General features: G+C 42.4%; 1 protein-coding gene and 1 pseudogene across 2 annotated transcripts in view; both read left to right on the forward strand.

The window, feature by feature from the left end:
* The first annotated feature begins 5,023 nt into the window (after positions 1-5,023).
* LOC132000386 (U4 spliceosomal RNA) lies at positions 5,024-5,178 on the forward strand (annotated as a pseudogene).
* Positions 5,179-11,491: 6,313 nt separating this feature from the next.
* Positions 11,492-17,306, forward strand: part of ATXN3 (ataxin 3) — a 36,327-nt gene continuing 30,512 nt past the window's right edge. The window contains exon 1 of one of the 2 annotated variants that reach the window (XM_059373499.1): positions 11,492-11,564. In XM_059373499.1, the coding sequence (XP_059229482.1) occupies positions 11,541-11,564 (24 nt within the window). In that variant the 5' untranslated portion in view covers positions 11,492-11,540. The remainder of the gene's footprint in view (positions 11,565-17,306) is intronic. The other variant, XM_059373500.1, reaches the window with a different exon arrangement.

The following is a 17,306-nucleotide window of genomic DNA, read 5'->3' on the forward strand; positions in this document are numbered from 1 at the left end:
TATATATATATATATATATCACAGGGGTTATAAGATAAAAAATTAGGGAATGGGCAATTGATAATTCATGTTCTGCTGGTGACAGGAGGCCGGACTCGACGGGGTTAAGGCTAGTCTGACCTCCTGCTTACTTAAGAGCAAATAAAACAGAGATGGAAGGGCTCGAGGGCAAAGGGGGGGCTGGGGGGCTGAGCTGGGGAGCTGGGGGGAGCGGGAGGAGCAGAAGGCCGAGACCATTTTAATAAAACACAGTAACATCTTAAAAGGTCCCTGGAATCGACTAACTAAAAAAGAACGCCTACTTTGTGCCCAGTGCTTAGCAGCCTCGTGGTCTCTGAACCCGAGACCACGCAAGACTCCTAGCGAGGAGGCTAAAAAACACGGCAACCACGAGGGCCAAAGGCGCCAAAGCTGGTGCCGGATTAACTCATCCAGCCGGGAAACAGCAAAAAGAGGGAAGAAGAGAACACACGAGTGAATCGTGCGGGTTGGCACAAAGGCCGGGGGCTTCAGACCCACGGAAAAATCACTTCTTTCCCTCGATAAGCACTTCTGCCACGCCGGGCCAGGACAGTGGCCACCGAAAACCCGGGAGCATGTCCCCAGCGCAGACCCGGACAAGGTGGAGCCAGGGTCTCCCTAGGGCCGAGGACGCCCCCTCCCCCATCCAAAGGTTCACTCCTTCCCTCCGCCCCCACTTGCCTCGTCAGTCCTCCCCCAACGCCGTCCACTGCCCTTCCCAACCCCTAGTCGAATCCAGGTTCAAGAGCGAGACAAGCTGATACTCGCTCAACACCACCCGTGACGACCAGCCAGCAGAAGCCCCCCGATGGCGGCCGCCATTTTGAAACTGGAGGCGAGCCTCTGAGGCGGGTAAGGCCCAGGGCGATACCATGCTCCGGGGGGGTGAGGACGAAGCTGTGGAAAGGAGATGGCTTTTACGACAACAAGTCTCGTAACCTTGCGCCGAAGTCTTATTTGCAAATAATTTATAGTGCTTAAAAGCTAAAATAAGTACGAGAAGATCCCAACATCCCAAGGGAGAAGAGGTACAGTTTCCCAGCGCCACCCCTCTCTTTGACCCAGCGTGGCGAATGGCAGGTCCCAAGGCCGCAGCTTCCGCCGGCGCCGGTGGCTGAGTTCGTCGCTGCCCTTGGTTGTGGGGTCGTTTTTGGAACCAAGGGCGCAGGTGGGTCCGGGGTCCAGGATGGCTCGAGGCGCTGCGGGTCCCCGTGGTGAGACGGGGAGGGTCCACCTCTAGGGAAGCCCTCGGCGGCGGTGTGTTTAGGCGAGGAGTGGTCTGGAGAGCCCCCCCGGGGCTTGCGAGCGGTGGAGACGGGAAAGGGAAATAGGGCTTATCTTCCCGTAGACAGCTGGTCTCCTGTTTCGCACCTGAAGGCTTTTGGGAAGGGGAGTGGGAGGTTGTCGTTATTGGAAAACGTCCTTTAGGGATCATCAGGTGACCGTCCCTGACCGGCCCGGAGAGAAGACGGGCCGGGATCACGTCCTTAGGCTGGAGGGAAGGCGCGAGCATCACAGATGGGTCCCAAGTTTTCAGCGTTCTGTCTCCTGGTTGCTCAGGACTGGAAACCAACCCCAAATCGCACGCCTTCTTGAGCCGACCATTCCACACCCAAAAATCACTTTTTAAAAACATAATGTTTAATTTGTATTAGGTTAATAAGACACGGTTCCAGACCTCAAGGAGTTCAGTTTCTCCGTGCATCCAGCATTGCTTTTCATAGATTGTATGTATTGTTAAAAAAAAGTCGATCTAAAATGCTGTGGGGACCAATTAGAGATTAGGACTTAATTTTTGAATATCTGTTCATCTACGTTTTACAACATGTATTGACTTATAAAAATACACTCCAGATACATTTTACTTTATTTCCTTCTTTCTTTTTTTTTTTTTTTTAGTTAGGTGGGAAAAATTGGTTGGAATAAAAGTAATGTTAGGGGGCGCCTGGGTGGCTCAGTGGGTTAAGCCTCTGCCTTCCGCTCAGGTCATGGTCTCAGGGTGGTGGGATCGAGCCCCACATCGGGCTCTCTGCTCAGTAGGGAGCCTGCTTCTCCCTCCACCCTCTGCCTGCCTCTCTGCCTACTTGTGATTTCTCTCTGTCAAATAAATGGATAAAATCTTTAAAAAAAAGGTAATGTTAGGAAAAATAAGAACACTGAGTGAGGTCAGTCTAAATGTTCACCTCTGTAGTTACCCTAGCAATCAATAAAACACAAATAGCTTGAACCAAAGCCAGACTGCCTGAGTGTTAATACTGGCTCTGCTACTTACTGCATCTGTGACCTTAGGCAAGTCCATTTCCTCATCTGAAAAAAATATGCCTGCTAAACTGGGGACATTAGTGAGTACATGGTATAGAATTGTGAAGATTACATGAGTTAGCGATTATGAAAAGCAGTAAGAACTGTACCTGACAGTGCTATAAGAGCTCTTTGTAGAGCTACAGCAAAATATTTTAAACATTGGTAGCAAAGGATGGGTGATCAGTTCAGTGATTCCTTGAGTCCATAAGACAAAAACTAATTAGTTTTAATTAGGAATACCATAGCAAGTTCCACTTGTGATGTAAAAGGATTTTTCATGAGTCTTATAAAGCAGACACTACTGGAGCACCTAGGTGGCCCAGTTGATTAAGCATCTGACTCTTGATTATGGCTCAGGTCATGATCTCAGGGGCATACGCTGGTGCCCCATGTTTGCTGAGCATGGAGCCTGCTTAAGACTCACTCTCTCCCCCTTTGCACCCTCCCCCCTCAAAAAAAAAAAAAAAAACCCAACCAAAAAAACACTAATATGTACAGTGGCCTCATGGGCACCCATGTGGATGTCACTGTTCATCCACACTTCAGGGCTTGTTCCATTGTAGCTTGTCCGAGGACCTCACTAATCTTTGCCTAACAGATAAAGTCCCCTATGGTCTTGGGCTCATGACCAGAGCCTGTCTGTACTCTCCCTCCTATCCATTCTCCAAGAAATCATTCTAGCTCACTTCTTCAGTCCATAAATCTTTGTCCTCCCTAGTCATTCACTCAGTGAAATACAGAGGACAAATTATGTTAAATGCCATGGCTCCCAAAGTCCATTAAATAGATTATACAAGTGTAATACAAAATGTCTCTGGGACTAAGATTTGTCAGTTTACCTGTTAGCGATGGAATCATAGTGGCTGAACCCAACTCTGGATTTTGAATACACAGAATCCTTTTATCAGTCTGGACCTGTAGAGTGTATATAAGAACTTATGTGCAGCCAGTCTCCAGGGTTTGTCTCCCCTCTTAGATTCTCAGAGTAGAGCTGCAGAAAAGTAGCTACTTGCCCTGTTGGAAGAATGCCAACAACAATAATGGCTTATAACCCACAGGTGGCCATGGGCTTATTTAGAACAGTCTTGGTCAACAAGCACTTTTGTCTTAGGTTAAAGTACATGTAGTATCTGACTCACCTGTGCTGAGGGGTAGGCTTGACCCCCAAAACACCCCTATAAAGAAATTTGAGGAACCTATGAGGAGAGGTGACCGAATACATGACCTCTTGAGTTCTACAGAGACCAATACTGTCTAGTACTTTGCAGTTTTGTGCTTTCAAAGTTGATCAAGGCATGTTTTGTTATCCTTATCCTTGACTGGCTCAAATTTGTTCAACAAGTAAGTGGCTAATCTAGGCTAATCTGGTAGGGCACTTGGTCAGATTCACAAAGAGAGCTTCAGTATCTAAATGCAAATAACGTTACTTAAGACATAGTGCTGAGAGAGCCACCATCTTCTAGGAAATAAGTTTGCTCAAGAACTGTTTGCATCAAATCAGATAAATTCTTTCAACTAGACTTTTCCAGCCCCACAAGGAAGGAGGACCAAAAGTACCTATTTTGTTTGTTTTAAAGATTTATTTACTAGAGCACTCCATCACATGAGGGGGTTGGGCATGTGGTGGCAGAGGGAAAGAATCTTGATACAGACTGCCTGCTGAGTGGGGAGCCCCATCTGGGGCCCAATGCCGCAACACATGAGATCACGCCTGGAGCTGAAACCAAGAGCCCAATGCTCAACTGACTCAGCCACCCAGTCTCCCCCACCCCAAAAGTCCTTATTTTGATAAAGGCTCCCCAGACGCTTTTGATGTGCAGTTAGGTTTGAAAATTCCAGCCGTAGGAGGTAGACTAAAACTTTAATAACTAAACTGTAAGTTATATATTTTAAATAACTTGTTAACTTTACATAATTTTCCTGCTGTGTGTAATACGCTTTATCAAGTAGAGTATGGGGTAATTGTGCAACTTTTACCTTTATGGCCATTTTCCACCTCGGTGTCTTTAGATAGTGATGAAGTTTGAGAAATACAGATTTGGAATGTTTAAGTGTGAGAACCAGTGTCTTAGGAGAGGCAGGAATCCAGTCTCCCTAACCCTAGCACAGTTAGTTGAGTGCTGAGCACTTTTGTTGGCAGGCCTGTATTCTCTCACCGTATTGTCATACACCTTCTCAGCCATTGTATATGATGAATTTGTCTTAGATTCATGCATAGGCAGATGTATTTTTATTTCAACTTTAGGTACAAATTTTTGCGGAAACTTTTTTTTAATTAAGGCAAATTTATTTTCCATATGGTGACTTCTAGTTCTATTCTTCCTCCTGTATCTTTTAGAAACTCTTAGAACTTAAAAGCCCCTAAGTCCCATAAATTTTAATTCAAGAAGAGGTCTTTTAGAGAGGTATTGAGATCTAATAGAAAAAGAGCTTTGGAGCAAACCTAAGCTTGAATTTCAGCTCTGTATTTAATACCTGTTTAGGTGAACCTGTTTTCTAGTCTATAAAATGAGGATAATAATAGTTATTTCATGTTATATATAAGATGATATGATGGCTCTGGTACCTATTAGTCATTCTATAAAAGTAAATTCCCTTCTGTCCTTATTACTTGTTCAATCTTTGAATTGATACTGAGATCTACCATGATGTCATTGAAGTTTTTTAAAATTTCATTTCCTTTCAAAAATTAGTTTTCAGCTTTGTGCACTAGCAGTATTGTAGCTAATGGGGTTTATCTGAGTCACAATTACTGCTAATTGAAATATTCATTTTCAATAATGATAGCTTAACTAAATAATTCTGCTTTTGGCATAATAGTGTAGTTATATTTGTTTTAGCATCGTAAGAGATTCAAAAAATAATTTACACATGTGTAAATGTTTTAAATTAATTGTAGGAGGGTGCAAATATCCAACTTTTGCAGGTAGAATATTTTTATACTCTCCATTTCTCTGTACTGTACCATATCAGTTCACTAGTAGAGCTAGGAAAAAAAGTTAATAAATTGATTTTTAATGCAGTACAATTTTTATACAAATCATTGTCACCTGTATAATTGTCATCAAGTAGATTTTAAGTTGTATACTACATCCTGATCCCAGGCAAATTTGAAGAGGCTTTCTATGCTTTAACATTGATCTCCTATATTCAGGGCTATCTTTCTGTTTCAGATGCAGTTTTTCAAGATATTACAAAGGCAGTTATATTTCTGATAATTTTTTTCCCCCTAGCACTCAGGATGAATATAATTCAGATTGTTCGTGACCACTGGGTACATATACTTGTGCCTGTGGGGTTTGTCTTTGGATGTTACTTAGACCGAAGGAATGATGAAACGCTGACCGCCTTCCGGAACAAGAGTTTATTGTTTAAAAGGTTAGTTTTTATGCTTCTTTTAAATGAACAATTAATGAGCTCTTGGAAATAATTTTTTAATATCAAATATGCCAAAAATAAATAAAAGGGGTGAGTTGTCTCTCCCCCGCCCCCAAAGTAATATTAACGTTACATTATTTTGTAGCATTAGTTACTGTTTAATCCTTTTACAAAACTGTATGATTATCTTTGGACGGCCAACAAGTCTTCAGTTTATGAACAGGCTATTTCAAATGTTTGAAAAATTTTTTTTTAGCATTCAGGATGCACTGTAATCTAGAAACAATGTTATAAACCAGCTCACGAAAGCCTTTAATAAAGCTTTCATATATTATCTTACTTAAGCCAGAATGTAGCTGAAATCTGTGGTACTAATAGTGGCTTGGTGCCATGTTCCCAGCAATATTGCTGGAGAGCTTTAGTTGTGGTAGCTGAGTGATCAGAAGGCAGCTGGCAGCTCCTGGTACCACGTTGTGTCTCTGGAGATGGCTCTTTTGGCAGCAGAGTGAGTTAACATGTCTGCCACTGGGTATGCAGCTAAGTGGGAAGAAGCTCAAGGAACCAGAGGCTTGAGCAACATTCACAGTCAATGTGAAGAGGAGGTTTACAGTTAAGGATTTCAAGAAAGAGAAAGTGAATTAGAAAAGGTTTAGAAAACCTCAAATGAACTCATTGAGAAGATAATAGCTTTCATACAGCCGAAGAAATTGCAGTTCCTTAATTTGGAAAAATGAAATTGAAGGGATGGTAAAAGTTTAAAATCATGAGAGATTAGAATGAGTATGTTGAGTCTATATAAAAATTTTAATGGGTCAATTTAATAGAATATAAAATATTGAATTCTTAATCCTCTGACTCTTTACCCCCCCCATAAAAATTTAATTTATACTTTTTCCTTTCCTTCCTTTTTAATTTCCACACAGGGAATTGAGACCCAATGAAGAAGTCACCTGGAAGTAAAGGTTGTGACTAAATTACAGAATGTTCACATTTTAAAAATTAGGAGAGAAATAAAAACACATTCATTATTTAATTTGAAGTGTGAGTCTTTCTTTGCTATAGCAGTCCACGTTTTAAGTAGTAGCCACACTTAGCTTAAAAATAAATCATTATTGAGTATTTGAGGATATTGATATTAAATTTATAGTCAGTGTTTCATTTTCTTTTCATTTTAAACCATAGTACTATTAAATCATATAGCCAATTTTTTCCTCAGATATTTTTCAGAATTTTTTTTTTCGAACTGTGTGCTTTAGAAGGATGATACTAGCAGAAAATTTTAGTGACCTTCAGTTTGGCAAAGATCTCTTAAATGCAACATATAAAGCATGAACTAGTTTTGAAATTTTTTGCTCTTCAAAAGACACTTATGAAAATGAAAATGCAGCCATAAACTGGGAGAAAGTACTTACAAAATGTAATATACAGCAAAGAACTTATATCTAGAATATGTAAAGAACCCTTATAGCTTAATAAGACAGCCCAGGTTTGGGGCACCTGGGTGGCTCAGTGGGTTAAAGCCTCTGCCTTTGACTCAGGTCATGATCTCAGGGTCCTGGGGTCGAGCCCCGCATCAGGCTCTCTGCTCAGCAGGGAGCCTGCTTCTTCCCTTCTCTCTCTCTGCCTACTTGTGATCTGTCTGTCAAATAAATAAAGTCTTAAAAAAAAAAAAAAGACAACCCAGTTTTTAAAAATTACTCCTTTACTTAATCTCTACACCCAACATGGGGCTCAAACTCAACCCTGAGTTCAAGAGTCAAGTGTTCAGCCAACTGAGCCAACTGGGCGCCCAGTCCAATTTTTTAAATGAGGAAAAGAATTTTTTTTTAAATAGATTTTATTTATTTATTTGAGAGAGAAAACACAAGCAGAGGCAGTGGCAGACAGAGAAGCAGGCTCCCTGCTCTCCCAATGTGGGGCAGGCCTGATCCCAGGGCCTAGGGACCTAAGCCTAAGGTTAACCAACTGAGCCACCCAGGTACCCATGAGCAAAAGATTTTAAGAGACACTTCACAAAAAAAGATAGGATGGTAACTAAAGCATATGAAAAGATTCCTAACATCAATAGTCATTAGGGAAATGCAAATTTAAGCCACAATGAGATACCAACACACACCTATTAGCATAGTTAAAATCAAAAAACTGATTCTATTCCTGGTGTTGGCAAGGGTGCAGAGTAAGTGGACTTCACAGTGGTGTCAGGAATGTAAAATGTAGGAGTTGTACCACTTTGGGAATCAGTTTAGCAGTTTAAAATGAAAATAACACCTCCCGTATGACCCAGCCATCCCACTCAAGATATTCATCCAAGATAAAGGAAGGTGTATGTTCACACAAAGGCTTACATGAATGTTCATAGCAGCTTCATTTGTAATTGCCAAAAATTAGAGCTAGCCCAAATGTACATCAAGTAGCTAAACTGTTAAATCCTTATAATGGAATATTACTCAGCATTTAAAAAGGAATGTCTTGCTATGACATTGATGAATTTCTTTTTTTTTTTTTTTAAAGATTTTATTTATTTATTTGACAGAGATCACAAGTAGGCAGAGAGAGAGAGAGAGAGAGGAGGAAGCAGGCTCCCTGCTGAGCAGAGAGGCCGATGCAGGACGATCCCAGGACCCTGAGATCATGACCCGAGCCGAAGGCAGCGGCCCAACCCACTGAGCCACCCAGGGGCCCTATGAATTTCAAATTAATGATACTGGATGAAAGAGGCCAGACAGGAAGTCCACACTTTATGGATCCATTTATATAAATAATGTTGACACTGTAAACTATGGTAACAAAGCAGACTAGTGGTTGCCTGGAGGAACATAGTCTAGAAAGGGCTACAAGTAAGAATTACAAAGAGGAGGGCACCTGGATGGCTCAGTTGGTTGATAAGCTACCTTTGGCTTAGGCCATCATGATCCCAGAGTCTTGGGATTGAGCCCCACATAGGGCTTCCTGCTCAGTGGGGAGTCTGTTTCTCCCTCTGCCTCTCACCCTGCTCGTGCTCACTCTCAATAAATAATAAATTTTTTAAAAATCTTAAAAAAAATTGCAAGGGGGCACAAGGAAACTTCAGAGTATATGTTGTTCATTTTCTTGCTTGTGATGGCTCCATGTATGCATACATGTTATCTGTTGTATTCAACTACCTCTTCTCAGAAAACATTTTGTTTTAGATAATATTGAATTTAGGAGAAGTAAAATTACAATAAAATGATACTCCCTAATTATCACTGATAGGGTCTTTGACAGCATAATTAAAGATCTCAGTATGAAATCACCCTGGATTAGGGTAGGATCTAAATCCAATCATTGGTACTTATAAGAGGAGAGGACAGAGACACAAAAGGAAAAAGCCCACATGAAAACCAAAGCCAAGGTTGGAGTTCTGCAACCACAAGCCAAGGGCCAGCGGCCGCCAGAAGTTGGAAGAAGTGAGGAAAGAATTCTTCCTGTCACCACGGAGCATGACCCTGCTAACACCTTGGTTTCAGACTTGTGGCCTCAAGAACAGTGAGAAAATAAATTTCTGTTTTTAGCCACCAAGTTTGTGGTGATCTGGTGCAGCAGCCATAGCAAATGAATACAATTTTTTTTTTTTCTGAGAATCTAATACATTAAATATTTGAAAAATCAAGAGTAAAACTGTATGCTGTGAAAAGTCTCGTTCCCGTCCCTCTCTCCTATTGCCTAGTTCTCTTCCCATCTCAAGCACATGCATAACCTCAGGATTTCTTGAATATTTTTACACAGATTTGTAATGTATATCAACAACAACAACATCAACAAAAAGATATGTGTTTCTGTACACACTCACTTTCTTTAAAAATAAATCAGGAGGGACACCTGGGTGGCACCATTAGTTAGCCATCTGCCTTTGGCTTGGGTCATGATCCCAGGGTCCTGGAATAGAATCTAGCATCTGGCTCCTTGTTCACGGGGGAACCTGCTTCCTCTGTCTGCTACTCCCCCTGCTTGTGCATGCGGTCTTTCTGTGTTAAGTAAAATCTTTTAAACATAAAATAAATAAAAATAATAAATCAGGAAAAAATGTTTTGCATATTTTTTCACTTCGTGAGACCCTGATTTGTTTCCCCAGTTAGGCCACAGTTCCTTAAGAACATGCATATACTGTTCCCCAAATAAGAAAATGTGGACTGTGCACCCAGGAGCATTCAGTAAAGGGTAACTAGGTAACCTTGAGCACCTGGTCCTCACTAGTACTCTCCATTTCCTTACCTCCCACTGCCCATTCTGTTCCTCTGAGCCTACACTCACTGATGTCCCCAGTGGTCTCCATAGCAACAATTTAGTGGACTCTTGTAAGTCCTTATGTTGCTGGACCCTTTAGCAGCAACTGACACTGATTCTTGTAACATTCCTTTCTCAGGGCTTTGGTAATGTCACACTGTCCTGCTTTTCCTCCCTTCTCCTTGGCTATTCCTTCTCTACCATCAGGGTTCTACTCTAAATCCTCTTTTCAATCTCTTCCTTTTCCCCTAGATGATTTTATTCACTCCTGTGAATAATGCCCCATTCTACAGCAAAACCAAGCCCCTTAATCCAGACCATTTATATAGAAAGATAAATAGATAGATAAATAGATAACCTCCACTCGTTATTTGTCTTACATATCATGGGTATACCCCCAAACCTTGCCCCTTCCTCCAGTATTCCCTATCTCACTGAATACTATTCCTGCCACAGTAGCTGCCTAGGGCAGAAACCCAGATATCATCCCTAACATTTCTGTGTCCTTCACTGTCCACTCTCACCAAGTTCTGTTGAGTCTCCCCACTTCCTAATCATCTCTCAAAATGGTCTCCTCTCCACTGCAAGTCATTACTCTAGCCCAAACACCACCATCTCTCCCAAGATTCCTTCCACAGCATCAGCTCTTTTGCAGCTAGAGTGATCTTTATAAAATGCAAATCTGAGCATCTCTTCGTTAAAAATTTTATATAACTCCCCAACTGTCTTTAAAAACAACTTCCTTAATCTAATTTCAAGGTGCAAAATCTACTATTTTCCTACTCCTTCAGCTTCATCAAACCCCTTTCTCCACTTCACTGAACTTTCAGTTCCCCCAACTCATGCTGCCTTTTCAGGGTCAGAACGCAGACACTTAGTAACAAGGTGTCTGGATTTGGACTCCAGCAAGGGCAACTCACTAGCTGACCTTGGAGTCCCTTCTTTTCTTAACCTTCCTGTGCATCAGTGCCCTCGTGTAAAAAGGGATCATAACAACACCTATGTCAAAGGTGGTTGTATTAAATTCGTTAATATATGCAAAGTAGTTCAAAAAGAATGCCCACCTTACAATAAGCTCTCTATAAATATTGTATTTTTACACAAGCGCTAGTGTTGGGGAATGCAATAGGTCTTTTGCTTAATCAGGCTTTCAGTGGGGGAGGAGGAGAAAGATATTAAATAATTTAACGCAGATACAAGCAGAAAGTACAAAGTGGAAAACATAAAAGAACATAGAACCCAAGTGTTCCTCACCCAGACCCCTTAATAGCCTAAAAATCCATAGCAATGGGTGGGAAGCAGAGAAATTCCTCCAGATCATAGGTGGCGCTGCAACACCCCCAGCCGGCCCGATAGAGGGATATGGGAGGACGCGCTACAAAGGTCACGTGCGCTTGCATTTACCGCCCCGGCGTTCACTTGCTCTTCTTTCCACGTGATTCATATCCTCGGGGATGATTGGTCTGTGCGAGGCACGTGGGTGGGGGCGGCTCGAGGCGGGGCGGGCCGGGGTGGGAGGAGGGGTGGGGCTGAGGGGCGGGGCTGGAGGGGGGTGGTTCGGCGCGGGGGCCGTTGGCTCCAGACAAATAAACATGGAGTCCATCTTCCACGAGAAAGTGAGTGTCCGCGTTCGGTGGGGAGCTGTCTGCGGTGCGGGGGCTGCGGTGGGGCGCGGTACCTCCTCCTCTCGGAGCGCCGGCGGGGGCCCCCGTCGCCCCCGTCCCAGTCTCGCCGGGCAGAGGAGCTTCATAGGGCGGGGAGCTTCACCGAAGCCCCCACCGCACCCTGTGCCCCAGAGGCGGCTGCAGGTGGAGTCCCGGGCCGGGAGCGCCGGGGAGCTGGGAGGGAATGAAGCAGGGCCGGGGGCGCCATGGGGCACGGGAGGGGGCTGGCACCGAATGGGTTAGCTTCTGCTCTTCCCCTCCACTTTCCGTGGGATTCGTTCTCCAGTCCCTTCTCCTTCACTCTCCTAGGTTTCTAGCTGTTCACCTCTTCGACAAGTCCCTCGACCCTTGCCAGCTCCACCCCACTCCTCCAGTCCTGCTCCTGGCGGAATTAACTTTTCCTTCTCTGGGCTCCTCAATTCTATGTTGGAACCTCCCATACACTTAGATCTCTGGGGTTGTGTTCTTGTTCGCCTGCACTGGGTCCAGGAGCCTCCCGAGGGCGGGGTCCTTGGCTTGTCCCCTGTAGGGGCTGACACTTAGGGAAGTGAGGTAGGAAATCCTCCGCGCCCCTAAATAGGGAAGTCGTCACAAGAGTTTTTGTTACGGGATGTTTAGGTTTCGTTTCTTTTGGTAGTTGCATCTTTCCGGATGGAAAGAGAGCAGGAGGCCAGCTCTCTTATTATGTATTAGGAGTGGACGGGAATAATTGTGTTTTGGTCCGCCTAGTGTTCGTGTTTTACTCTTGGATGACCACGCACTTGAAGATGCTGTTTGTGGCATGTGGTGGAACTCGTCTTTTCTCACACACAGTAAACAAGCTATTTGGGTGTGAGTGAAACCTTCTTCAGGACAACTTTGGCACATGATATGTTGTTTCATAATAGTTTCATGTTTGGAAAGGGTTGCTAGTGAGGTTATTATGTAGTGAGAGCAAAGGAGTTTTGTTTTGTTAAATACTTGTACACTTTCATTGATCCATTTAAAAAGTCACACAATTCAGAGCCATCAAAGATGAAAGGGGCACAGAATAAATCTAAACGAGTAGTTAAGTAGAATGCTTTTCTTTGTAGAAAACATTTTAGCACATTTTAACACTGGAGTAGACCAGTTTTTATGTGTGGGTAAGGGCTCAATGGTATAGTTATCACTAATCTTTTGACTCAATTGACATGATTTATGAGTCTTGCACAAGAGAAATTTAGTTGCATAAGGAGATTGGGTGATGAGAACCCTACATATACATATTTTTATTATTAATTTTCAGAAGTTTAGTGTAGGACCAGATGTTTCAAATGGAAGACTTTAAACATTTCCACACCACCTCTTGAGATTCATATAATATGTTTTTACAAATATGGATTGGTGGGTATGAGGCGCTATTCGGATAGATTTCAGTGAAGGTAACAACTGAACCACCAGATCAGAAGCAGCTGGGTGCCAGCCTCATAAAGATGTCCTTTCCTGAAAGAACTCACTATCCAGGGATGCCTGCGTGGCTCAGTCTTGAGCCTCTGCCTTTGGCTAGAGTCGTGATCCTCGGGTCCTGGGATCCAGTCCTGCATCAGGCTCCTTATTCAGTCGGCATCTTGCTTCTCATTCTGCCTGCCACTCCTCCTGCTTGTGCAATCCCTCTTTGACAAATAAATAAATTAAATTAAAAAAAAAAGTCACAATAAGCATCTGTGTAGGCTTAAAGATACTTAAAATGATACCTTGGTCATCAACTTAAATGTACTTAATAGGTGAGGCTGGTAAGGTTTGGGGGGCATATTTCAAGAATGGGAAGCACTTGTAACCATAGGGCCCATTGTTAATCTTGTACTCAGCCCATTCTGGGAATGTTTTAGCTTAATATGCCATTTTCTAGCACACTCCCTTCCCCTATGCCACACACACTTAACCTTTGCTAGACTCAGAGAACCAGCTTTGACTCTAATGAAGCTATGTATGTAGAGATCCCTGCCTACAACAGGCCTTGCAGCTGCCTTCTGTGGGATATTGGTTTCCCCATTTTCAGAGTTACCATTTTGAGTGTCCTTTTTAAAGATAGAATCTAAGCTTAACAGTTGCTTGGTGATCTGTCACCGGTGCCTAAGATCATGCCTGGCACATAGTAATTGCTCAATAAATATTTGACCGAATTGAGAATTTCTTGAGCTTCTAAGATGTGTGTGGTGCTATTTATCTAAAGCAAATAATTTTTTTTTAGATATGTCAGGCTTTCTAGGCCATCTATGGTATCTCACATATCCTTGTTTGATGTGTGTATGGGTATCTTACCCAACTATCTAAGATCATAAAACCCGGGGCACCTGGGTAGCTCGGTCAGTTGTGTAGCTGGCTCTTGGTCTTAGTTCAGGTTATGATCTCAGGGGTTATGTGGTCCAGGCCTGCGTGGGGCTCCGTATTGAGCACAGAGTCGGCTTCAGATTCTTTCTCCCTCTCCCCCTATCCTCCTCCCTCCTTAGATGTACTCTCCCTCTCTCTAAAATAAATAAAAACATCTTTAAAATTTTTTAAAAAATAAAGTCATAAAAACCATTCTTAGCTACTGGAGCAGGTTGTATTTATCTATAGGCTAGGGTTTGCCAACCCCTAGCTTAGATCCTAATACTAAATGGCCACTAACTGCTGGGTGTTTTGGTTCTGGTGTCTGCTGTCATGTTTGTTACTACTTCTGTTGCTGCCTGCTCTTGGTACAGTCACTGTGCCATCTCAATTGGTACTTTTAATGTAATGAAAACTGAGAATGATAATCAAACTTTTGGGGATTGTATTTGAAAATACTTAAAAGATGCTGAGCTTTGACTATAATATTCATTTTGCCCTTCGGTGATTGTTGGTTCATAATTGTATTTAGGATAGTTTAGGTTTGGGAATAACCAAATTCCAAATGAGTGATTTGAGGAAGTAATAATATCATAGACATGAAACTTCTGCCTGAGTTTGAATCCCAACTCTGCCATTTACTACCCATACGATCTTGGGCAAGTTATTTGTTATATCTCTCTGCTCCAGTTTCCTCCTCTGTGGTGCGAGGATAGTGAAGTGTCCACCTCGGCTATAAGCACTTGGAAGGCTTCCTAACCAGCAGTATAGACATACTGGCTGTTGTTGTTACTCAGATGCATGTGTTTGCTGACCCTCATAATGGGAGTGAAACCTTATCATCCCTGAGATGGGATGAAGATCTGTTAGGTTGATGGCGTGACTCTTTAGGTTAGGCCATTTCTGAGCACACACTCTTAGGTTTATGCCTGGTTTCTATTGTAATCTGTTATAAACAGTAGTATCTCTGGGAATTTGAACTAGTGGCAGGTTGGTCCTGAAGACTTTGGGGACAGTAAGGGAGTGATGTGGTTCCAGTTACTATTTATGGTTTTGGATTTTTTTTTTTTGAAGATTGTATTTATTTATTTGACAGAGATCACAAGTAGGCAGAGAGGCAAACAGAGAGAGAGGGGGAAGCAGGTTTCCTGCTGAGCAGAAAGCCCAATGTGGGGCTCGATCCTAGGACCCTGGGATCATGACCTGAGCCAAAGGCAGAGGCTTTAACCCACTGAGCCACCCAGGCATCTCACTATTTATGGTTTTATAAAACACCTTGATAGGGACATCTAGGGGGCTCAGTGGGTTAAGCATCTGCCTTCAACTCAGGTCATGATCTCAGGATCCTGGGATTGAGCCCTGCATTGTTCTCCCTGTTCAGTGGGGAGTCTTCTTTTCACTCTTGCTCTCCCTGTGCTTTCTCTCTCTCTCAAATAAATAAATAAAATCTTTTTTTTTTTTGAGATTTTATTTATTTACTTGGCAGACAGAGATCACAAGTAGGCAGAGAGACAGGCAGAAATTGAGGGAGGAAGCAGGCTCCCTGCTGAGCAGAGAGCCCAATGAAGGCAGAGGCTTAACCCACTGAGCCACCCAGGCGCCCCATCAAATAAATAAATAAAATCTTAAAAATCAAATAAAATATCTTAGTTTGTTCATTCTCTAATCCCAGCACAATAAGTTTGGGCCTGAAATCATGGAATTTCAGTACTACTGAATTTTGACTATGGCACAGATAAACTTCTATCTAACTTTGGTTGAAGTTCCATGAGCAAGAGGTGGGTGGGAATAAGTTGGGCGCAGGGATGGGTAATCTTAGGTGGGGCCATTGTGCAATATTTTTTTTTTTTTTGGTTCATACAGAATTTGATTCATCTTGTGACTTTAAAAAATGATTTTAAATTTGGACAGAACAGTTCTTTTCTTCCATTAAATCATATTAGAAGTACAGAACTTGATGTTTCCTACAGCAGTAGTTTTACTGAGACAAGGTTTGATATTAAATGCTTACTTTTTTTTATTTCAAGGCTTTTTTATAGAGACTTTCTTTAGTTTTTTTTTTTTTTAAGATTTTATTTATTTATTTGACAGAGAGAGATCACAAGTAGGCAGAGAGGCAGGCAGAGAGAGAGACGGAGAAGCAGGCTCTCTGCAGAGCAGAGAGCCCAAAGTGGGGCTCGATCCCAGGACCCTGGGATCATGACCTGAGCTGAAGGCAGAGGCTTTAACCCACTGAGCCACCCAGGTGCCCCTCTTTAGTTTTTTTATAGAGAGAATTTTTAAACTAATAGTTGGATTCACAATTTCAATGTATGTATTCAATGTGATGACTGTAGTTTGAGAGTACCAAGCTGAGGCATGTAGCCTGTCAGATGGACAGAAAATTTGCATTAGAACTGTCCCCAGCAAATCCAGTGTCTGGTAACTGTAGTAGGGAGCTCTTGATATGTGAAAATAGCTGTATCTTAGCAGAGGTCTTTTTGTTGTTACTTGAATTTTTTTAAGTGTAACAAAACCAGGTTAGGGACACATGACCTGAGCTGAAGTTAAAAGTCGGATGCTGGGGCGCCTGGGTGGCTCAGTGGGTTAAGCCTCTGCCTTCAGCTCAGGTTATGGTCTCAGGGTCCTGGGATTGAGCCCCACATTGGGCTCTCTGCTCCACGGAGAGCCTGTTTCCTCCTCTCTCTCTCTCTGCCTGCCTCTCTGCCTACTTGTGATCTCTATCTGTCAAATAAATAAATAAAGTCTTTAAAAAAAAAAAAAGTCAGATGCTTAACCAACTGAGCTACCCAGGTGCCCCTTGAATCTGTCTTCTTTAACATTAATTGATCCATACTGTTGCAGGTGGCTGTAGCTAATTCATTGTCATTGTCATATAGTATTCCCTTTTGAATATAACACAATTAACCTCTTCCACTCTGATGGCATCTGGGTGGTTTGGATTGAGAACGTTACAAATAGTGGCTCTTTTATAGATGTCTTTTGATAAATGTATGTTTACATTTCTAATGTTGGCATTATGCACGTAGTTGTGGAATTGCTAGATCATAGGGTTGGTAGATGTTAAGCTTTAGTAGATACTCCAAATAGTTTTCCTGAGTGGGTGTGCAATTTAATGTTCATCAGCGGTATACAGTAGTTTTAATGTTTCTAATCTCCAACATTTTAGGCTTTTTGGAGAGTCTATAGTAGTAACGCTGTGGTTTTACTATGTCATTCCCTGATGGTTAATGAAGTGGAACATCTTTTTGTGTTTTTTAGCCATTTGGCTATCTTCTTGTGAATACTTGTCTTGCCCATCTTTCAGTACAGTAGAATATTATTAGTAGGAGGTCTGTGTATCTCTTCAATTCACATTTTATT

The sequence above is a fragment of the Mustela nigripes genome, chromosome 13 (genome assembly GCF_022355385.1).
Source record: "Mustela nigripes isolate SB6536 chromosome 13, MUSNIG.SB6536, whole genome shotgun sequence".
NCBI lineage: Eukaryota > Metazoa > Chordata > Mammalia > Carnivora > Mustelidae > Mustela > Mustela nigripes.